The 23,824-nt window shown below is 37.7% G+C and overlaps 1 protein-coding gene across 4 annotated transcripts; it reads left to right on the top strand.

Annotated features, from left to right (window-relative positions):
* The first annotated feature begins 1,060 nt into the window (after window positions 1-1,060).
* Window positions 1,061-10,212, top strand: SPIC (Spi-C transcription factor). Of its 4 annotated transcripts, XM_072655711.1 has the most exons (7): window positions 1,064-1,134; window positions 2,351-2,377; window positions 2,710-2,933; window positions 3,237-3,330; window positions 4,986-5,098; window positions 5,856-5,964; window positions 7,907-10,212. In XM_072655711.1, exons 4-7 carry the CDS (start codon window positions 3,255-3,257, stop codon window positions 8,332-8,334), a joined length of 726 nt encoding a protein of 241 aa, XP_072511812.1. In that variant the 5' UTR covers window positions 1,064-1,134; window positions 2,351-2,377; window positions 2,710-2,933; window positions 3,237-3,254; the 3' UTR covers window positions 8,335-10,212. The 4 variants fall into 4 exon arrangements, with proteins under 4 accessions (XP_072511810.1, XP_072511812.1, XP_072511811.1 ...); XM_072655709.1 differs by lacking the exon at window positions 2,710-2,933 and having other exon boundaries at window positions 1,061-1,134; XM_072655710.1 differs by having other exon boundaries at window positions 2,710-3,330.
* Window positions 10,213-23,824: the final 13,612 nt, after the last annotated feature.

The following is a 23,824-nucleotide window of genomic DNA, read 5'->3' on the forward strand; positions in this document are numbered from 1 at the left end:
GTGAGCTAGCAGGGAAAAAATGTCTGTCAAGGCACAATTAGACATGTCTTCAGATGGAAATCACCTCTCCCTTCATTAAGAAATATATAAAGTTGGCAACAAGGGGTTGGATTCATAGGGCATCATGGTTTAATAGAAAGTACTCTCTAGCCTTAGTGCTCCAGGGGAAGCTGAGGTTGGTGGATCACTTGAGTTCAGGAGTTCTGAGCTAATCTTATCAGGTGATTATTTGAACTAAGACCAGCTCCAATATGGTAGATCCTATGGAGGGAGGGGAGCAGTTTTACCATCAGGCTGCCTTAGGAGGGGTGTACTGGAGCAGAATAAAGCTTCCTTGGGAATCAGCTATGGCACCAGGCCTATGAGTGACTTCCAACCTGGGTGATAGAGAGGGGTTCTCAAAAAGAGAGTGGTGAACTGAGCATCAGAGGTTCTGGGGTTCAAGTCCTAGCTACACTAGAGACTAGTTATATGACCTTGAACCCAGTCATATATCTTATCTTGGCTTTGTTTCCTCATCTGTAGAATGAAGATGACAATAGTGATACCACCTATTTGACAGCATTTCACAGAATTGTTGTAAAGAACAGACAGGAGGATAGAAAGCTGGCCTGTGGAGCACAAGTACCTGGACCCCTGTCCTGCCTCTGTGACCCTGGGCAAGTCTCTAACTTCTCAGTGCTCCAGGCAGCTCTCTAGCACTATACTATGCCTGGCAGAAAAGATCGCCAACATATACTGGTGTAGGGAATTTCTTCACCAGGGAGTTCCATGTATCAAGGAAAGCAGCCCATATCTCTGTGATGAAGCACAAGTGAGACAATAGATACAAAAATGCTTTGGACCAGAAATGCTTTACAAAGCACTTTATTCTCACTTTACTGTGTTTACAATACTCTGGGCCCAAGAACTGAATGGAGATGCCTTTTCATAATAATAGTCCCTGGTGTGTCTCATCCGTATCATCAAATAGAAATTATGAAGGCCCTGTATCTTTTAAAAAAAAATCCCCTTTTGCAGCACTTCCCCAAAACCACCTATTTAATGCCGCCTTGCCAGTTTGCTCTTTAACAATTCAGCCTTTTATGTTATTAATGAAAACATCTTGGTAGAGGACTGAAAGGCTCCTTCCTGGTAAGTGTTCAGCTTATGTTTTTCAAGGTACAATACAACTTTTCATTTTTTCTATCCGCACGATAAATGCTGGTCACTGAATGTATCTTTAATTATGTAATTCTATCCAAGTTATTAGTTCTGATTTTGTCTCTTTCTTGAGGTTTGCCAGCACTGTTAGCACAAGGCCTTCCACACACAGTAGGCACTTCATGAATGCTTGTTGATTGATTGATACCCTAAGGAATCTCAATTCTTTTGTGAGAGATCTCTGGGATCTTAAAATCAAAGAACTCAACTTTGGTTTTAAGGTTGTAATTTATACTGCAACCCTATGTTATTATCTATATCCTGGTTTAAAGCTTAATAAAACAAACCTGTTTATTTCCATGTTTTTGAATTAAGGTATCTACCTTTGAAACATTTTAGCAAAACAAAATATTATGAAGGTTTTTTTCTTTCACCATATTTTGATTGTCTGATATGACATGATTCCACAAAAAAAAAAAAGGAATTGTGACATTTGAAATTAATTGCTAAGGAACAATACATTAACTTAATAAAATTTTAGAAATTTGTATAAATAAAACGGCTTTATGTATAAATTAAAGGATAAGCAGTTTTGAATCCACCAAAAAATCATCCTTATTTTTTTTAAATTGGCAACAGTGCCTTACTAGTCCTACTGAATAAAGTATCATTCCTGAAAACATTCAGTATGGAAGTATCTTCAAAATCTTTGTTGTCAAACAATCCAGTTGACAGAAGTAAAGAGTTCATGTGAAGTTTTATATATGTGGCATTGTGTTAAGATAAAGATGTTACTGGTGCTTTAAGGATTTCTGAAAAGCTTATTAATGGTCTCTGACATGATATTAAATCACTTGTATATTTATTCTGTTTCAAAAACTAAATGGTAGACATAATAAGATTAAATGCCAATAATAATTTTTATTCTACTGGTCAATTTTTTTTTTACAAATTTCAATAACAGAAAAGTTGAAAGTTATTCTAAAAGTTTTCATAAGACCACGACATTTCGTGACTTTTCATAAAACCATAAACATTTTTTAATCAGTTAGCCAGAATTCTTATTTCATAAACTTTTATTTTCATCAACTTTTCCAATGAAACCTAACTTTTCAAATCTGAAATGATTCAAGATCTTTTAATTGATTTTAATTATCTAAATGCTTGACTTAATTTTTTTGTTAAAATGAATATTAAATTTTTTCAGATTTACCACTTTGTTAATGAAGTCATGGTAAGTTTAGTATTTTTTCATTATTCCTTCCCTTTTTTGATCTTTCCTTTCTTCTCTACTTTAAAGATGAAAATTCATAGGAAATTTTGTAATAGAATGCCCTTCTCGTTGACTTGTTAGTAAAGGAAAAAAGTGCTTTGCAAATTGCTGTATAAAGCAGTGCAATTTATTTCCCAATGATTATTGCCTTAAAAGTAAGGATATATAGTTTAAAAATAAGTTTGCAAACTCTGCTTTTAAAATATTCTTTATTATGCTTTAAAAGTTATTAGTAACAAATCTCATTCATGCAAATGAATGGTAATCTCTCTTTTTTTCCCCCTTTTTTTCAGGTAAGAGACATCCTGGGGTAGTAAATAGAGAACCAGCTCTTGGAGTCAGAAAGACTTGGTTCAATCCTGCCTCTGACATATACTGACTGTGTGACCCTGGGCAAGTCACTTCATCTTGCTTCAGGCCATTATACTCTGAACCGATAAGTTGCAGAACAATAAGAGATCTGCATTGATAGAGGGAGTTTCCTCACTGGGAGATCCCTGCATTCATGGAATTATAGGTCAGGACCAAAAATTCCCCCAAACTTCAAGGGACTTCTTGTTTTTGTCTTTTTTTCTTGAAAGTCTATTCCTAGTTCCTTTCTCTACCATTTTGTTCACCATGACCTTACCTCTATTTTGTTAAAGCCAAAATTCCTGCTGGATTCTATGGTGCTTGAGGATGGCAAGAGTTTCTCTATGAAACCAGATCCTGTGTTCACATGTCATTCAAAATTTTGTATTGCATTTTTAATTTAAAATAAAAGACAAGTGAGTATTGAACACTGGCTTAATGAACAAAGGGTTTCTCCTTGCTCTTACAGAGCTGGCTGGAACAAGACATGCTGGGTCAGGCATTTGAAGATGCTTTTGAGGTAATGCAGCAACATTCAACTGGGGACCATCAGTATTCCCCAGGTAAAGATGAGCCATCCAGAAGAACTTCCAGTCCTTTAGGGTTCAGATAGAGATCCCTGGGAGGGGTAGGCAGAGGATAAGAGCATGATGCCATTTTTACTGAGGCAGAATATATCCCAGGAGATTTAAAATTTAAAACTGGAATATTGGAATGGAAAATAAAGAAATTCAACCTTGGATCTCAAGTCTTATGATGGAACGTACAGATTATGGCAATATGGCTTTCTACATAGAAAGGTCAGAAAACCCTGACCCAATGGACAGAGTTATTTGCCATGAGAGTCGATGTTAATTTCTGTCTTTGAAATTATGAATCACTCTTGCTGGTGATGTATTTGTTCAGTACCTCTTTTAAAAATGGAAGTTTAAGCCCTAGCTTAAACTTAGCTATTCAGAAAACACTTCTCAGAATTTTACCTTGCAGTCCTGCTCCCACCCCAATCCCAACCCCAGAAGTACCCATGAGCTCCACACCGTTCTTAGAGGTTCTCATGATCCCCATAAATACTTAAATCTGCTAATAGAGTGCCATACCATTGTGCCTATGGAGCTTCTATTCACAAGCTTAATTTTTGCTCAGAATCATTGGGTTTTTTTTTCCTTTTTGCTGTCTTTTACTTATTTTGCTACACCACAATTCACTTTTAGGTGCAATGATTAAGGATACAGCCCAATACTAATATATATTCCACTAGGAGAGAGTGTAATGTAGAAATAGTTTTAGATTTAGAACCAGAGGACTTGGGTTTCATTCCTGGGCTTGCTCCTCAGTAGTTGGTAAGGGTTTGGAAGAGATGACTTTTACAATCCCATTGAGCTCTAATGCCAAGATCGTGTGATCTTGGACCAGTCCCTTCACCTAACGATGCTTCATTCAATTTCCTCATCTTTGAAAATGATACTTGTGCTCTGTACCTTCTAGGTTATTGAAAAGATAAAAAAGAGAATATGTGCAAAGCACCATGTAAACTGTAAAGTTTATCATTGGTTACTCATTGTATTATCAATCATATTATAGTCATGGTGTTTTACACATATGCTACATTATGTGATATTATAGTACATACTATTTAATAATATAACATAATTGTTATACATATTCCATAATATATGTATACATATTATAATAATACTGTATTGTTAATCACATTGTTTTGGAGGAGAGTGAATGTATTTAATTTTAGTCATTTAAAGTCATTATTTTGAAAAAGGGTCAAAGGGAGATCCATATGCATATGCCTAAGGAGGCCATGAAATGAAAAAGGTAAAGAACTCCTGAGCTAACTGGTCTTTGAAGTTTCCCAATCCTAAAATTCTGTGGTTCTTTAATAGGAAAACTAGTAATCAGTGTGGTGGTAGAGTCCCCCTGCCTTGTAAACCTATTCAAGTTGAAATATTAATATTTAGAATTGTAATTACTTACTTTTTCATACTTCCATAGAGAATACATTTTATTTCCTGACATCATGCCCAATTATTCTTCTTGATCTAGTTTGGGACTTTTTTTTTTGTCTCCTCATCAGTCTATTCAATGAACTCCAAAAAAGACAATCCTGGATGGAAATGGAATGCTTCTTTCTCTAGGAAATTTGTTTTATATAAAAATTTTAAAATTAACTATGACTTTTAAAATTTCTTCTCTTTTTTTTACTTAGATTGCAAAAATTACTTGACTTTCCTCAATCATTATCCTCATCTCAGAGGAAATTCCAACTGTTATGGAGTACTCCCTACAGAAGAAACTGTCTATAACTGGAGAACTGTGTTTGTAAGTAGAGTTTTAGCATGACTGCTTTGCTTCGTCATTAGAATGGGCCAACTTCCCTGTTGGCATGGAGACTACTAGTACAGGTGGCAAGAAAGGTTGGTCATTTGGTGAAAGCTGGCAAGTTCCTTTCCATTTTCATTTGAAAACTGCAACTATGCTTCCCAGAGACCACTTGTTCATGAGTCTATGAAAACAGCTAACGTGGATTAAATGAAAGAGAATCTTCAGAAATGTTATCAGTTATGAATGTATTATTCAATAGATGAGATAGGAGGATATGTAAATTTCCTTGCAAACCTTAACGCACCATTTGAATGTTAGCTATTACTATAATTATAATAATAAATAGTTGTTGGTGTGGCAACAGTCCATCTCCATGAGTGAGAGCCAGGCTGCTTCTATAAAGCAGGACCACGAACACTAATCCTGGGAGGCCACAACTTAAAGTTTTCAGCGGTCACAGGTTACTACTGCTCCTTTTCCTCAGAAATCTGCAAAGACACAAGCTGTCCAGCAAGCCAGTGGGGACTTGTCCAGTGACTCACCAGAACATGCTGCCTTGCCATCTGTTAATAATCAGCTCAGAGATCCTTCCTGTATTCAAAGGAAAAAATTAAGTTTTGATTAAACTGGGCCACTCCAACCACATTCTAGCAACCGCTGGAGAAGGAAAATGTCCCTAGGGTCTCTTAATAGATCCATTCATCTCTCAGGGGGGTTCCCAGCTGATTAATTTTTTATCTTACTTTATCATTAGAATAGTACTGCTGACTTCTATTTTGAAGGAAGCATCCATCATGCTCTGCAGAATATGCCTGAAAACCAGGGGGTGCAGACTGCTCCTGTCCAACAGAGAGGAGGAAAAGGTGGGTTAATCAATCTTTGATTCAAGGTACTAGTACATTTGTTCAAAATGCTTTCAAGGAAGTTTCATGTCGTAGTCTCTCGTAGTGTATTTTTAAATGTTCATTTCATCACCGCTAGTGAATCAACTCTGTCCAACAGATGTACCACACCCAATTCAGTTGTAGTCAGATCCACATGGTCCCAGTCTCTATGGTAAACTCTGTACAATGCTTCAAAACACCAGCTCTGTCATTATTCCTGGGAGGGCTGTGTCAATCCACTCCATCGTCCCACTCACCATTTCTGTAACTTTCAGGACCAAGGTTCCCCTCCCTGGTCCCCACTCCTCTCTATATGTTATCTCCCCATATTAAAACTGAGATCCTTAAGGACAAAGACTAGCTCTCTTTCCTTTCTGGCTCCCTATCACTTAGTATAATGCTTGCACGTAGGAGACCCTTGATAATTTTTTTCATTTATTCATCTTTCATAGTTCCTACACAGATATACAGGCATTTTGCAAAATGTGTCTTAGGTCCTCTATCGGTGACTGCTGTGTTTATATTCAAAGCCTAAGGAGGGAGAATTGGCCACCTTCTGCTCAGGATTTCTTTTCATAATCTCACCCAGTGTGAGCTCCCAAAGCTCAGTGACCATTTTTAGTATGTTCTCTATGTATACTGCCTAGTAAGGGTCCATATGAAATTAAGCACTTAATAAATGTCTCTGGTTGGAAATAATTTGAAAATGTAGAAAGTACCATGGTGACCAAGGGGTCAGAAAAGTTCTGTTATCTTTGTGTCTGACTTTAATTCATTCTGTGTCCTTTGGTAAGTCCCTTATGTTTTTCAGTTCAGAAATTGGAGATTATAGCGTTCAGAAGATAATGCTAGTTATAAAACCTTTGAAGTTCTGGAATGAATGATGAATGCCACAATAGTACCATTCCCCATGGAGTTTTTCTACATAGACAAGTAAAGCAATTTCCTGGGAATCTACAATTCCATTTTGCTCCAATGTGCCATAGGTTATAAAAAGTGGAAACTGAGGCTAAGGAGCTGGTGTCACAGTTGTATAGTTATTTACTCTCCTACTCATCAGGAAGGCTTATATCCTTTTCTGTCCCATTGGGCATAGAAATATATCAAGATATTTTGGCCAGAATTTTAATTTATCCTGCATTGTAAAGGAGTTGTTAGGAAAAAGCCATATGTATTTCATAGCAATGAAAAATATCATTATGTCTAAAATGACCTTTTGTGTACCTTATTAAAATGGCCCCAAATTGCGTGTGGCTGATGTTCCTGAGAAAGTTTGGGTTCATCAGTAAATGCTGAGATTGAGTTTGGTGACATATCCTGTAACTTGTCTTTTATTATGTTACATTATACATTATTACATTATAGCTTCTTCAAGATATATGACAAACCCAAAGTTGTTTTTTTCAACTACCTAAACTATTTTTAAAAAATACGTCTTCATCCTGAAAGTGGTTTTATTATAGCCTTCTTTTTAGAACATCATCTGCTTTATCCACTTTGCTCCACTGGAAGAAACTTTGGTGCCTAACTGTGAACTCTAAACCCACTGGAGAAGGCTTGATTTAAAAAAGATAGAGTGACAAACAACTGCATATAGCAATGAGAGATCCCTAGGTTTCATTACAAATAAAGCTTATGTAAAAATTTGAATACTTTTGCTAACAAAGAATCCAACCAAAATTTGGTATGCCAAATTGTGGTATAGTCTGAGTTAATTCTGGGTAGACTTCTTGAATCCCTTATACAATGGCCAGATCACTCCCATAAAAGCAATTCCTAGAAAGTGACATGTACAGGGAATTGTTCCCAGCACTCTATGCTCACTCAGAATCCAGGAAGGAAGCATTTATAGAGCCTCTGCTGTATACCCACTACATCTGAAGGCTATTCCTATCCATGACAATGTTTATTCTACATTTAGGGAGAAAGAAGCTCCGACTATTTGAATACCTTCATGAGTCTCTGTGTGATCCTGAGATGGCATCCTGTATCCAGTGGGTGGATAAACCAAAGGGGGTCTTTCAGTTTGTTTCCAAAAACAAAGAGAAACTTGCAGAACTTTGGGGAAGAAGGAAAGGTAACCGCAAGACCATGACGTACCAGAAAATGGCCAGAGCCTTGAGGAACTATGGAAGAACTGGGGAAATTATAAAAATCCGCAGGAAGCTAACCTATCAGTTTAGTGAGGTCATCCTTCAGAGACTCTCCCCACCTTTGTTCTTGGGAAAAGAAGTAATCTATTCACAATATCTTCAATCTGACCAAGAACAACTCAATTTAAATAACTGGAATGCCAATTATAATTACATGTATGGCAATGACCATGGTGTAGGTTGCTCTGACTGCTAGGACATATACCTGCCTACCTACTATCCCCATTATAGGTGTGTTTTTGGTAGGCATCAAAAATTCCTATAAGATAAGGATTTTCCTTTCAAATCAAGGCAAAATTCCTTGGTTTCACTGTTGTTATATGTTGTAATTACGTATGATGTATAAAACTCATGAAGTTAAATGGAATTCTGTAAATGAATGTGTTTTCTAGGATAAACTGAACTGAATGCATAAAAATTAAATTTCTTTGAGATCGCTGCCTTCAAAATATACATTGAAAATATAAAAGTTTATTTTATTGTTGACATAAGCCTCATCTTCCTACCTTAGTAATAATAACGATAATTTATGTGGTGTCTTAGGGTTTACTAAATATCTTATGTATATTATCTCAGTTGATTCTCACAAAAACTTTAGGAGAGGCATTATTCTATACATTTTCAAGATGAGAAAACTGAGGTTCAGCGTAGTAAAGTCACTTGCCCATAGTTACACATTTAATGTATCAGAAGTAGAAAAGGAAACCAAACTTTCCCTGACTTCAAGTTCATTTCACCTAACTTAAAGTTCAGTGTGTTTTCCAGTTCTACCTTATACTGAAATTAATCTCTTATAATAGGAGCTACTAACTTTTTTTGTGTCATAAATCCCTTCTGTGTATTCCTCAGAATAACATTTTAAAATGTATAAAATAAAATAGATAGGATTACAAAGGAAATCAATTTTATTGAAATATAACTACCAATAATTGTATCTTAAAAAGGTAAGATCCTAGGTTAAGAGTATCTGTCTTATGAACTAGTAGCTTTTGTGGCATTGCTTCTGGGATACTCTCCCAACTTACATTTATAATTCCGAGCTGGGTCCCTAGAAGAACAACCACTCTCACAGTTCAAAGATGTGCCCTGTGATACCATGCTTCTAGAGCATGTTAAACTAACTAAACTAACTCTAACTGCATTTACCCCACAGGGTTGTTGTAAGGATGAGATAACATACATAAAATTCTTCACAAATCTTAAAAATCTTAAAATTTAGAAATTCTAGCTACCATCATCATTATTGATTATCAAGGAAGAATAGTGAAGCCTCATGTTAATTAAAGGTCAATAAGCTTTGTGCTAAAGAGAGGCCTGTGAGGAGGACCTCCGACTGACCCCTGTCTCAGGCTGGACACTCATGGATGAAGAGGATGAGAACTGTACTAGAGTTTTAGGCAGGTGGTAGTCAGCTACGAGCAGCCACTTTTCCAGAAATGTTGTGTAAAACAATCTGATTCATTATAATAAAAGCCCAGCATCAGTAACTACCTTCTTCTAGGAGCCTAGTGAAGATTGTTACCCTGACCTCCTTGGATAGAAACTTTCAAACCTGGATTTCAGGGGCAAATTCCGTTAATTTAAACAAACATCCAGAATGTGCCTGCCATATAGTAAAGGGATGCTGTTAGTAGTAGCTGTGGGGGACGGTTATACTGGTAGTAACCATAGAAAAGAGAGTCAAGGAGTGTGTTGCTACAAAATATACATGGTGTTATGGGCTAGTCATTCTTCCTGTTGGTAGCATGGGGCATGGAGAAGGATGGGCCTGCCTCTCTTTTTTCCAGGATATGATTTCAATGACTGGTTTAAATTTTAGTCACAGAGAATGGCTGATGAAACCCATGTCCATATTCTTGATAGAGAGGTGGGGCCCTCTAGGTACAGAATGTTGCATTCACTATCAGACAGTTGCTGTGTCAGTAGGTTTTGCATAACTTTTTATTTGCTATTAGGAAAAGGTTTATAATGGAGGTACACTGAGAAGTAAGTGTGGTGTAAAAACTAAAAGGTACTGTTATAAAAAAGATTAAAATGATTCATTTATATGATTAAACTTTATTTTTCCAGTTAACGAATGAATATTTTCTCTCCTCACTTCCTCTACCCACGACAAACAAAAACAAAATATGCTTAGTCAAGCAAAACAAATTCCTGCCCTCGCCACGTCTAAAACATATTTTCATTCGTGTTTCTGACTGTTCTCTGGTTTACAGGATTGAGTACCAGTTGTGGCAGATTTTAGGTATCCATATAAAGATATATTTAAATATTTTATTAGCATAATTACAGATTGGGTTAGTGTCAAATGCATTGAAAACTGTGCTGGATTGGGAGTCAGAGGACCTGAGTGTGAATGAGCCCTCTGCCACTCAGTACCTGTTCAACCTTAGACAAGTCACTTGATTCCTATGACTCTGTTTCCTCGTCTGCAAGATGTTAATATCTTAATATTATAAAATATATTAGGTAACAGTAAAAATCAATGATATATAACATATATTAGTAAGAATATTAGTTGTCCTAAACCAGAGTTTTTATAACAGAAGTGTTTTGTAAGTCTTGAATCACTCTATAAACATGACTTATCATTATTATTAAACTGTCAACGATGAAGGCAACATGGTTCAGGAAGTGCATGGAGAGCAGGCCTCGGAGCCAGGAAGAACTAAGTTCAAGGCCCACCTCACACATACTGGCCGTGGGGCCCTGAATAAGCGCTCCAGGTGACTCTTTAACATGAGAAATTGCAGAGAAGATGACAATCTGCATCACTGGAGGGAGTTTCCTCACCTGGGAGTTCCCTATATCAATGAATTGATTGAGTCCCTAACCCTAGCTTAATATCAATGAGAAAATAATATATGCTGGAGGATAACAAAATAAGTTATCTATTTATGAAATCAAGAACATAAACATACTTTAAAACATATACAGTCATTAGCACTCTGAATTCACATGTGAAAATTCCATGTGTCTTTTTCAGGTGATTCTGCAAGGTGTTTTCAATGTAGAAATTTGTGTGAGTACTACAAGAAGCTCTTTATATAGTGAGAGTCCATCACAGCAGATAGTGTTATGTTAAAACACTTTTTGTGAGCTCAGAATTTCCCCAGAGCGCTCAAAGGAGTAGGTCAACCCTAGCCATAAAAATGTTTTAGCTATCTTGTTACATCTTGCTGGTCATCGGAATTATGGAGCCACCAGGGGGAAAGCCAAGATAACACGCATGCCTGCAGAGTCCGCACTCAGTTACCACGTGTCCTCTTAGCTTGTTTATAGCACCCTTGACTTTGGTTGAGTAAAGATAGGCTGTTTTATAAAGACCTATAAAATTGGAGCAAATGAAATACTTTTAAAACTTTGGGGCAAAACTATTATTAGATTGACATGTGTTTTAACAGGAGAAGCAAATAGGATCATAGAGTTAGAGCTAGAAGAGACTTTAAAGGTCATTTAGTCCAAAACGCACCCCACCCACCCATTTTACAAAGGAGGAAACTGAGAATCCCACTGAGTTGCCTGTGGTTACACAGGTAATGTCAGAATTTGAACTCAAATTCTTTCCACTTCAAATGTACTTAAGGAGTAGTTTGTTTCTAGGGCAAAGCATAGAAAGAGAAGGAACTGAAAAGAAGAAGATCTATTAAAAGCACTAATTAGCATTGTGAAAGATTTTCGCAAGATGGTAAAGTTATTTTTCTTGTGTTTATTTTGAGAGGAAGATGAGGTTAGAAGGCAAAAAAACATACCACACTGAATGTCTGAAATTAATACTAAGCATAACACTTTGCATTGGAGGCCACACTCATTGATCACATCAAGGTCACTCTCATTTCTATCACTGAATGAGGAACGGGTATCATGGAATCATGGCATGTCAAAGCTGGGGAGATATCTAAGAGGTCATCATTTTATGAATGAGACTGTTGGGACCCAGAGAAATGATGTGATTTTGCTCATGGGTTACCTGAAACTCTCAAGATGTGAGATGTCAATCTTCACATTAGAAAGGACCTTGGAGGGAATCTAGCACTATCCCCTACCCAATCAATATATGAAGTTCTTCCTTCAACACCCCAAACAAAGTGCTAGATGGGATCAGGCACTCTATCTACTTAATAAAATACTTATTTGAGTGAGGGAATGAATGGTGTGCAAAATTGTATTGTCTAAAATCATTCATTAAGTGAACATTTACCAAGCACCTACTGTGGGCAGCAGTTACGTAAGGAGTTAAGGGAGAATGAAAGATAATCAAAGATAATGTAAGAATCATAGGAGAATAAGACAAAAACAGACAATTGCAATATGTAGTCTTATATATTATGTACCTAAGAGAGGTGCAGAACAAAGTCATATGTAGCATCTGACGGGGAAGTTGTTATCAACCAAGCAGATCTGGGAAGGCCTCCTGGAGAAAGTAGCCTGTGAGTTGGGTTTTAAAGGATAAGTAGTAATTCTAGAGGCGAAGAAGTTGGGGGAGCAGTGAACACATAGGAAGCAGCCTGAGCAAAGAGTTGCTCAGCCCAGGGTAGCAGGTGGTAAGGGGACAGGATGATCCAGTTTCATGGGAGAGCAGAGTACACAGATGGCAAATGGTATGAGATAAGTCTGGAAGGATAGGGTGGTACCAGTAGTGAAGGGGGTTGAATGTCAGGCAAATGAATGGACTTTATGAAGTGGATAATGGGGAGCCATTGAAGAGTTTTGAGCAGAAAAGTGATATTAACTCTATACCTAAGGAAAATTTTTGTGGCAACAAGGTAAAGGATGGATTGGAGGAGAAATAGAATAAAGTTGGGAATATTTTTGTGGAACCTATTGTAATTGTCTGAAAAGTGTTGAGACATGGAACAAAGGGACAACCAGAGTGGCAGTAGAGTTGGGAGGATTCGCTGGAGGAAGACTTCTCAGAAAAGACAAGCTGTGATGGTGTCTTAGATGACAGAGAAGGGAGGATTTTGTAGAGAAAGGAAAGAAAGCTTTTCATATAGAGAGAGACAAAGTCCATGAGGGTAGAATCTAATAAATTATGTATGAGGGACTGAAAAAAAATCATCCTGAATGAAACAGAGTAACTGTATTGGAAGACTAAGTTGGAGTATTATGAAGTGTTGGAAGACCTTCGATGCCAGACTAAGGATCTGGGTCTTAGTAGGTGCCTCATGAATTCTCAAGACTGAAGAGTTCATCACCTTGTGGCCAGCCTGTATCTCTCGGAACTTAGCAAGACTTGTCTTTGGATAAAAAATATACACATACCCAGACCTGTTCTTGAAGCCTTTCAGCTTGGTTGGGCCAGTCAGTGCTTATGTTCCACTGGCATAGGCTTTGAAAATCCACGGATACCTCCACACCACAATGAAGTCTTAGAAGACAACTTTTGTGGAATAACAATAATGATAAATAATAAAATAATAATAGTAAGAGGATGAGGATGATGATGATGATGATGATGATGATTGATGATGATGAATTTAGCCAACGATATGCCAACAAATTGGCTGGGTTGTTGAGATTTGTTTGTGGAAATGGCAGTTCAGGACCAGCTCATTGTCACCAGAAACTATAGGAGGGTCATCCTTAGTAATCAATGTAGTTTATGCAAGTAAATAGTAGAGACAGTGCATCACATGAATACAGGCTGTAACAATTTAGCACCTACTGAATACCTAGCAAGACAAGACTTGGCAGTTAGAATTATATGTCAGCTCTAATCATCTTTTGTGGACTGACAGATGACAAACTCTGACAGGCCTTAAAAAGTCCTGAAGAACTCAGTCAATAAACTGAACTAGAACCAGACCATTATCACAGACTGAATTATTGTCTATGATTATTAATGTCTGTGACATTAATTCATAAAAACTTAATAACAATGTTTTGAATAGATATCACCATCCTAAATACTTGAAATCTTCAAGGTACATGAAACAAAAATCTTCCTAAGCATAGAGACTTGCCTCAGTCAAGTGGGAACAGGATGTGGCATGTAACCCTCCCTCCAGACTAATTCCTTGACACCCATTTGTATTGACAACTTTGTAGAGCCATGAGCCTGTACTTTTCTCTGCTCCAAGGGGTCATGCTCCCTGGAAGTGCTTTTGCTTGCATGTCTAGTTTGTCTTCACTGTGTTTCCCAGTTCCTGATGTGGACAATGTTGTCAGTAGCTGTTGCTCCAGGAACACTGGTACTGGCCTGGTGCTGGTTAGAGTAGGCAATGCCACTGATGCTGATGAAAGATTTTCCAGCCTTCCCCTTTGAAGTTCACAAGGTCATCAGATTGTTAATGGGAACAAAGAGAGAGAAAGACAGAGGCAGAGACATTAATAGAGGGACAGAGAGGAGAGAGAGACAGAGAGAGAAAGAGAGAGAGAAAGGAAGAGAGAGAGAGAGCGCACTCTCTCCTCCCTCCCACCTTTCCCATCCCTTTTCAAAAGTTCTTCACTGATGAACTTGACCATCATTCAACTGGCCTGCTACTGGAATGATTACTGCCAAATTTGCTTGCTGCGTTGTACACAACACAGAGTTGTGTCAGATGTTTTTCAGCCAATCAAGAAATTTCCTGTGTGGCATTATGTGCTTTCATTCAAAGACTTAAAGATCCTGAGATCGTTTAAAATTTGTTAAGGATTGATGAACACCTAGCTTATTTTTCAATGATTGCTTCCATGGAGATGCCTGGGCCTTCTGTGATCACATTAATTGGTGTGGAGGTGTCACCTCCCGCCTTTCTAGGTACATATCAGTCCTGTTGGCTTATCGGCTATTGGAGCCGTACTATAAGGATACTTCCTACAGAGGATGTTTACATTCTAATGCTTTTATTTAACTACAAAAATAAATATTATCTGCCTGTGCTTTTATTTAGATTATTGTCCCAAGATGACTTTTACCTGAATTCTGTCAAAAAAGATGAACAGAACGGTATAACAATATTATTATTATAACTGCAAGATACCTTAATAACTGAGCATACATTTTTGTGGATGAGAAGTTTCTTAATTAAAAAAAAGAGCAGGTCAGATCTGAACCAACAGATTTTCCACTTTGTAACCTGTTGCAGCTGATGTCTCCTGAAACCTGACTGGCAGTTGCTACATGGCACTCTCAGGCAGTCAGGGAATACAGATCCTAATTCTTGCCCTGACTTCTGAGCGACCTTGGGCAAATCACTTCATTCCTTATTGCTTTTCTAGCTTCCCCGGCATATTATGAAAACTCACTTACTTACCACAGATGCCTCTTAGAAGAACCAAACAGGCTAACATGTCAGTTTTATATATTTGCTAAAAATCAGACCTATCAGATTCCTAATACTAAAATATCAGGAAAGAGTGATCAATTTAAATTTTTAATGACTCAATACAATTTAACATTTTAAATAATTTGAATTTTAGTCAGAACATCTAATATGGGAGAGAAACATAAAAAGAAAAAATCCTCTCATTATACTAGAGAAAGAGAGAAGAAATGGAATATTTATTAATTCTGCCTCGACAGAGAGGTAAACTTTCAATTTCTCCTCTGTGGCTCACATGATCAGTTCTCCAAGTCAAGCTGCCTAGAATCTACCTACATCTCCTTTTCTACGTTGTCTTTATTCCTCCAAATGCATTCTCTCACTCCAGTCATGGTCTTGTGACCTCTGGGGAATATTTGTTCTGGCCCAAACAACGGCTCTGTTCTTAGTTGGTTTCCTAAGTTAACTATTAGTCTCTTTCCTTGTGAGTCATTTGGATATTATGCTTTATGGTTATGGGGGTTCTCTACCTTTCTACAGAGGCAGCATGGCATACTATCTAGAGGTCTGGCTTTGGAATCAGAAAGGTTTGGGTTCAAAGTCTGCCTCTGATATGCACTAATCATGTGACCCTTAAACTCTCAGTGCTTTAGACAGAAACTGTCTATAACTCTTAAGTTTTGAGCAAGTTACTGATCCGCCCTTGTGGAAGAATTTTTTCACTCTCGACATAGGTCTGAACAAACAAAAAATTGAGAAATCTTCTGTCTTTTTGCTTTTCTTCTAAAAGGAATGGCCTATGGAACAAAAGTCTACAGAGCTGGATTTGAGAATAGTTACTTTGAATAACCATTGGAAACTTCCTTGTTCGATGAAATAACCCCAATCGGCTATCTCAGTTGATCAATCGCCTCCAATGAACCCCATTTTCAAGGTAATCTTCCACATTTACACACCAAGTATTTACCTGTTTTGCAAGGGACAGCATTTTTTACAGTTCAAAGAGCAAGTTATAGCAGTAAAAATAGAAACATGGGACATTGGCACCTGAAAAGTAAATAGTATCAAATCACATCCCAGTAGAGATTACCATAGTTTTTCCATACAGCAATATTACATGAATGTATTCTTAAAATAATACTCTCTCTTTTTAGCATGCCAAGGTTTCACTTGTGATATCTGTACCTCCCAAATGTTCAGTATAAATTCTCAGTGATGAGCCCTCAGCTGGGGAATGTGCTCCCTTGTCTCTGTGCCAGACCCAGACTTAGCCATCAGGACCACAAGAGGGGAAAGATGGAGCCAGTTGTATGTTTGGGGCTATAACCAAGAATGTAAAGCAGGAGCCAGCCAACAGTCTATCTCCATCCCTGGCTGCAGACTCCTATGAATCGAGGGCATTCTGAAACTGGGATGAAAGGTCAGTGGTCCAGGATTCTGTATCTTAGACTCCAAAAAGTTGGGATAGGCAGCTCACATTCTGTACTAAATTGTAAACTGTAGGGTGTGGGGGGTTCAATATACAATCAGAAAATTGTCATGATGGAGGGAACCTTAGAGATCACCTAGTCCAACTCTTTCCCCAGACTGAAATCTCTTCTGCAGCAATACTGACAGAAGGTCAGAAGTGAGCTCCTATTATACACCTCCAAGGAGAGGCAATCTATCGTGGTGTTGGACAGCTTTAGTTAGCTGTGTAAGTGATCTTTCTCAGGTTGTACTGAAAGGATGGGTACGACCTGTATTGGAAGGGAGCCAAGAGAAGAGTCCCCCTCTTCTATGCTAGGAGAGCATTTTAAACATTCACATTTACCCACGTGGCAAGTTACTTCAACACATCTCTTCTCTTAGCTCTACTAAAGAAACTACCAGTATTCTTATTTAGAAAATTCTCCATTAAAAGGAGTTCCTTGGTTATACCATTTCTTTTAAGACCTAGATATCCGTGGTGTTGGAAACATAGTACTTGATTAAAAAACGTATATCTAGATCTGTGATTTCATTGGTGTCAGAAACTTCCATGAAAAAACTAGTTCTATCAATGCAGATCAGCAACCTGCAGTCTCAGAAAGCTGCTTTGGTCACTGATAGAGTGATTTGCCTGTGGTCACATAGCCATTGTGTGAAAGGATCTGAAGCTATGTGCCCCTGACTAAGGTTGGCTCTTTTCCCACTCTCCCATGCCGCTTCTCAAGTATTCGATAGGTAGCGATAATAACTCCCATTTCTACATTTTGAGATTTATAAAGTGCTTTTTGCTGTCTTTACAAACAGCCTTGTGAGATATGTAGTGGATGTATTATTTTTCTCATTTTATAGATAAGCTAAATCAAGCTTTGCCCAAAGTCATATAGCCAAGAAGCATCCCAGCCAGAATTCAAGTCCAGGAATCCCCAATTCAGCACCCTTTTCCTTATACTACAGTGACAGTTTCAAATTGAATTCATAGTTGAAAACTTCCACAAACTTGATTGGGCAAAATCTCATACTATTAACACACTATGTAGTATTTTTAGGGGTATCAAGTTGTTGCTACCCTTCTTCTCAGCTGCCAAATTCTTCTTTTTGTCCCAAATCTTTTCCAAATGTAGGTTACTTCAGTAAATATGTAGTTGCATGTACAGTAGGAAGTATGCTGTAGGCAGAGTACCTGGGTTCAAATGCTACCTCTGATACCTTTGTTACCTTGGGAATGTCTCAGCCTGCCTGTGCATCAGCTGTCTTTTCTGTGAAGTAAGAGCTTTACTAGAAGCCCTCTAAGATCCCTTCTATCCTTACTTCTCTAATCCTAGAAGCACCGTGCTAGGTACTGGGGGAGGGTTACAAGGCTGAGTAATAGGTAGACCCTTTTAATTCAAGTGGCTTAGTGATCTAGTTGGGGAAATAGATATAGAAACAACTCTAATGCAAAGTAGAACATGATAAACGCGTAGAAGAGGAATAACGAAGTCCCATGAGAGATAAAGAGAGAGGGATTGCTTCTGCCTGCAATCATCTGGGAAGATTTTCATGGAGAAGGTTGCTTCTTAGAGGAGTCTTTGAAGAAAAGGAAGGATTTCAACAGTTAGAGATTTAGGGTTGGGGAGATGGGAAGGAGGAGTGTGTTCTCAATGCAGAGACCATGTAAGTGGTATGTGATCCACCTGGGGCACCTGTGACACTTCCAGAAAATTTATCCAATCCATGTTGAACATATGCTGTGGGTCTACTCAAAACCATAGTGCATCAGAGTCTACTGATATTTGCTTTTATTAGTTGGCCAAAAGGTAGAATGAGTTGGAGCAAAAGCACTTAATGAAATAGCTTAGAAGGGAAAGTAGGAATAGAAATTTCTTCTTGCAGGCTAAGGATACACATGCTTTCAGTGGGCAAAGTAGACATGTTTAGAGATGGTACCGTCTGCCTTGTGGTGATGTTATTAGACTATTCTTTCTGGCATTACTTACTTTCCCATTGCGCCCTGCTGGGCTGCACTTGAATATCCCATTTTGTCCCTGCTACCTGCTACTGCATGTTGTCTCTCTGTTTCATCCTATCTGCCTTGTTTTCCTGTACTTCTTTACTTTTTACTGCATGCATCCCTCTTTACTGATCTAATTGTCACCACTGGCTACCAGCTTTTGGGTTTCATCTCTTTAGGACTACTTCCAGTCTTCCAGGGTGTAGTGATGAAAAAGCCTCTCATTGATAAGGACAGGCTGACCTTCTAAAGTCATAGCTGGAGCTTCTGAACCACCATAAACAGTAATTCTAAGTTTCTATTAAACCTTTTATTTAGAGCTGAAATTATATCTGTTTGCCCCAGACAACCCTTAGATTTAGGATTAAAAACTCAAGATCCTTTCTGGATTGGCATGCAGATGAATTTGAACCAGAACAGGAAAGTAACAAAAAGAAGGAAGGGAATTACTTTTCACTCACTTGGAGCTTTTTTAATGTATATCTATTAGCAACAGATTCCTTTGGTTTTAGTGCTGCATTTTGGTCAATGAAAAGTTTCTCTGTCTCCCTACACAAGCAAAAACATTAGGTGGGAAAGTGCTGGAATATATAGTAGGACATTTTTGCTAGGATACACGTCTGCTTCTTTAGTCTGTATGGGGGAAAGAAGGAATGTTTATTTCTATTATATAGAACAATATGCTATATAAATATTAGTTGTTTGATTTTTAATAATGTAGAACTAGAGCTATAGCATTCCAACTGTCTACTGAGCTAGCTGCATGGGGCTTTCTGAAGCGAAAGAAGGAAAAATTAAGGTACAGCTTTAGTTACCACAGCCAAAGGTATAATATTAATAGGACTGGGTTAGCTGATTTCTGTCTATATATTGGTTAACAGTTAAAGCATTTATGAGACAGAAGCATTATATATGAAATTCTAAAATCACAGGAATAGAGCCAGGAAATGAAGCCTCTGGAGCATTGAGTATCCAGGACCAAATCTTGCTATTCTGGTTAATATGATCTCAGGTTTTATTGAATCTTCAGGTTTCATCAGGGTATCACTTGCAGGTGCTTCTGTAACATTTTTCTGACCCTATTTTTTTCATTTAGGTTTATGTTATTAATAATAGACTGTTCTTTGTGTATGGAGGTCTTGGGTAGGTAATTATGTCCCCATTTGAAGATCCCTGAATATTACTGAGTGGCAGTCTAACACAGAACAATAGTCTCTGCCTCAGGACACCTGAGTTTAGGTCCCTTCTCTTACTAGTTATGTGATTGTGGACAACATATTTTTTTAAAATATATATAATTTATTTATTTTTCAGTTTTCAACATTCACTTCCACAAGAATTTGAATTACGAATTTTCTCCCCATCTCTCCCCACCCCCACCCCAGGGTAGTGTGCACCCCATCCACCCATTCCTCCAGTCTATTCTCCCTTCTATAACCTCCCTCTTATTCCATCCCCCTCCCCTCTATTTTCCTGTAGGGCAAAAATCCCATTGCCTATATATCTTATCTCCCAGATGCCTGCAAAAACAATCTTTATCATTCATTTTTAAAACTTTGAGCCCCATATTCTTTTCCTTCCTCCCTTCCCACCCACCCTCATTGATAAAACAAGCAATTCAATAAAGGTCATATATGTGTAGCCATGCAAAACATTTCCATAATAGTTATGTTGTGAAAGACTAACCACATTTCCCTCTGTCCTGTCCTGCCCTCCATTTATTCCATTCTCTCCCTTGACCTATCCCCCCATGATAGTGTTTGCTTCTGGGTATCACTTTCCCCAATTTGCTGTCCCTTCTATTATCTTCCCTCTCCTATCCCCTTCCTCCTTGCCTTCCTGGAGGGTAAAATAGATTTCCATATCCAATGGAGTGTGTGTTATTTCATCCTTAAGCCAAATCCCATGAGAGTAAGGCTCACTTATTTCATCTCATCTCCCCCCCTCTTCCCCTCCATTATAAAAGCTCTTTCTTGCCTCTTTTATGTGAGATGATTTGCTACATTCTACCTCTCCCTTTCTCTTACTCCCAGTACATTCTATTCAACAATAAATTTTAATTTTTAGGTATTTTCCCTTCATATTCAGCTCACCCTGTGCCCTCTGTTTATGTACACACACACACACACACACACACACACACACACACACACACATACATATATGGTTATTGTTGCGTTCATCCTTTATTTCCAAAGAAGACCATACCATCAGAGAAATGATGACATGACTTACACTTGACTTTGTTTTGAGTAAGGGAGGGCTGTGCAAGGTCACCAGCCTCACTTTCTCCTCCTGTGCCATCTGGATTCATTGACCAGATATTCATCAGGATGACTGGAGATAGTCCAGGATGCAATGGGAGACCTTGTTCCCTTTAGGCTAAGGCCTATTCAGGTATTCACATAGGGTGAGGTAATGTCTATTCAGTGAATAGACCTGTTTAAGAAGTAGTGAGGGGATGACCCCTTTAATGAGACAAAGAAAAATAACTAAATCAGGCTGGGAGGGATAGACACATATACATATACATACCTACACACACACACATACACACACACACACACACATGTATATACATACATATATATACACACATATAATATATACATACATACTTACCCATACACACACATATTCTAACTACCTTAATATTGAAAAAGATCTCATGAGTTATAAATATATTTACATGCAGGAATGTAAGCAGTTTAACTTTACTGAGTTCCTTATGGATTCTCTTTCCTGTTTACCTTTTCATGTTTCTCTTGATTCTTGTATTTGAAAGTCAAATTTCCTATTCAGCTCTAGTCTTTTCCACAAGAATGCTTGGAAATCCTCTATTTCATTGAAATTCCATTTTCCCCCTGAAGTGTTAGGCTCAGTTTTGCTAGGTAGGTGATTCTTGGTTTTAATCTTATCTCTTTTGACCTCTGGAATATCATATTCCAAGCCCTTCAGTCCCTTAATATAGAAGCTACTAAATCCTGTGTTATCCTGATTGTGTTTCCACAATACTCGAATTGTTTCTTTCTGACTGCTTGTAATATCTTCTCCTTGATATGGGAACTCTAGAACTTGGCTACAATATTCCTAGGAACTTTCCTTTTGGAATCTCTTTCAGGAGGTGATTGGTAAATTCTTCCCACTTCTCTTTTACCCTTTGGTTCTAGAATATCAGCATAGTTTTCCTTGAAAATTTCTTGGAAGACGATGTCTAGGCTCTTTTTTGATCATGGTTTTCAGGTAGACCAATAATTTTTAAGTTATCTCTCCTTGATCTATTTTCTAGTCAGTTGTTTTTCCAATGAGATATTTCACTGTCTTCTGTTTTTTCATTCGTTTGATTTTGTTTTATAATTTCTTGATTTCTCATAAAGTCATTAGCTTCCATCTGCTCCATTCTAATTTTTATTTTATTTTTTTTGACTGTTGAAATTTTATTATAAATCCAGAAATCCTAAATAATTATTAATGATATTGCTTTTGTGGAATTTCACAGATGAAAACATTTCAAAATGATCTTTTAGATATCTTTATGTAACTTAAATGAAATAAAAGCAATGTTTTTTTTTTTACCATATTGCTATCCATTTCTTTTTTTAATTAATTAATTAATTTTAAGTTTTCCACATTCATTTCCACAAAATTTTGAGTTCCAAATTTTCTCCCCATCTCTCCCCTCACCCCCCAAAATGCCATGCATTCTGATTGCCACTTCCATCAATGTGCCTTCCCTTCTAACAACTCTCCCTTCCCTTATCCCCATCTTCTCTCTTGTCCTGTATGGTAAGATAAATTTCTATACCCCATTACCTGTATTTCTTATTTCCCAGTTGTACACAAAAACAATTCCCAACATTTGTTCCTAAAACTTTGAGTTCCAACTTCTCTTCCTTCCTCCCTCCCCACCCATCCCCACTAAGAAGGCAAGCAATTCAATATAGGTTATATATCTGTAGTTTTGCAAATGACCTCCATAACAGTCATGTTGGGTAAGACTAACTATAATTCCTTCCATCCTATCCTGCCTCCCATTTCTTCTATTCTCTCTTTTGACCTTGTCCCTCCCCAACAGTGTTGACTTATAATTGCTCCCTCCTCCTCTTTGCCCTCCCTCCATCATCCCCCCACCCTGCTTATCCCCTTCTCCCCTACTTTCCTGCAGTGTAAGATAGATTTTAGTACCAAATTGAATGTGCATGTTATTCCTTACTTGAGCCAAATGTGATGAGAGTAAGCTTCACTTTTCCCCTCTCACCTCCCCCCTTTTCCCCTCCAATGGAAAAGTTTTTTCTTGCCTCTCCTATGAGAGATAATTTGCCCCATTCCATTTCTCCCTTTCTCCTCCCAATATATTCCTCCCTCACGTCTTAATTTTTATTTTATTATTTTTTTATGAATATCATCTCATCTGATTCAACTCAACCTGTATTCTCTGTCTATACTGTGTGTGTGTGTGTGTGTGTGTGTGTGTGTGTGTGTATAATCCCTCCACCTACCCAATACTGAGAAAAGTCTCAAGAGTTACAAATGTTATTTTTCCATGTAGGAATATAAACAGTTCAGCTTTAGAAAGTCTTTTATGATTTCTCTTTCCTGTTTACCTTTTCATGATTCTCTTGATTCTTGTGGTTGAAAGTCAAATTTTCTATTCAGTTCTGGTCTTTTCATCATGAATGCTTGAAAGTCCTCTCTATCACTGAATCACCATTTATTCCCTTGAAGTATTATACTCAGTTTTGCTGGGTAGGTGACTCTTGGTTTTAATCCCAGTTCCTTTGACTTCTGGGATATCATATTCCAAGCCCTTTGATCCCTTAATGTAGAAGCTGCCAGATCCTGTGTTATCCTGATTGATTTCCACAACACTTGAATTGTTTCTTTGTAGCTGCTTGCAATATTTTCTCCTTGACCTGGGAACTCTGAAATTTGGCCACAATATTCCTAGGAGTTTCTCTTTTTGGGTCTCTTTCAGG

The sequence above is a fragment of the Notamacropus eugenii genome, chromosome 3 (genome assembly GCF_028372415.1).
Source record: "Notamacropus eugenii isolate mMacEug1 chromosome 3, mMacEug1.pri_v2, whole genome shotgun sequence".
Classification (NCBI taxonomy): Eukaryota; Metazoa; Chordata; class Mammalia; order Diprotodontia; family Macropodidae; genus Notamacropus; species Notamacropus eugenii.

Excerpts from the sequence above, each read along its gene's own strand:
- SPIC (XM_072655709.1), top strand. Across the intron at positions 5,099-5,855 it reads ATAACTGGAGAACTGTGTTT|AATAGTACTGCTGACTTCTA; the intron begins GTAAGTAGAGTT and ends CTTTATCATTAG. Across the intron at positions 5,965-7,906 it reads CCAACAGAGAGGAGGAAAAG|GGAGAAAGAAGCTCCGACTA; the intron begins GTGGGTTAATCA and ends TTCTACATTTAG.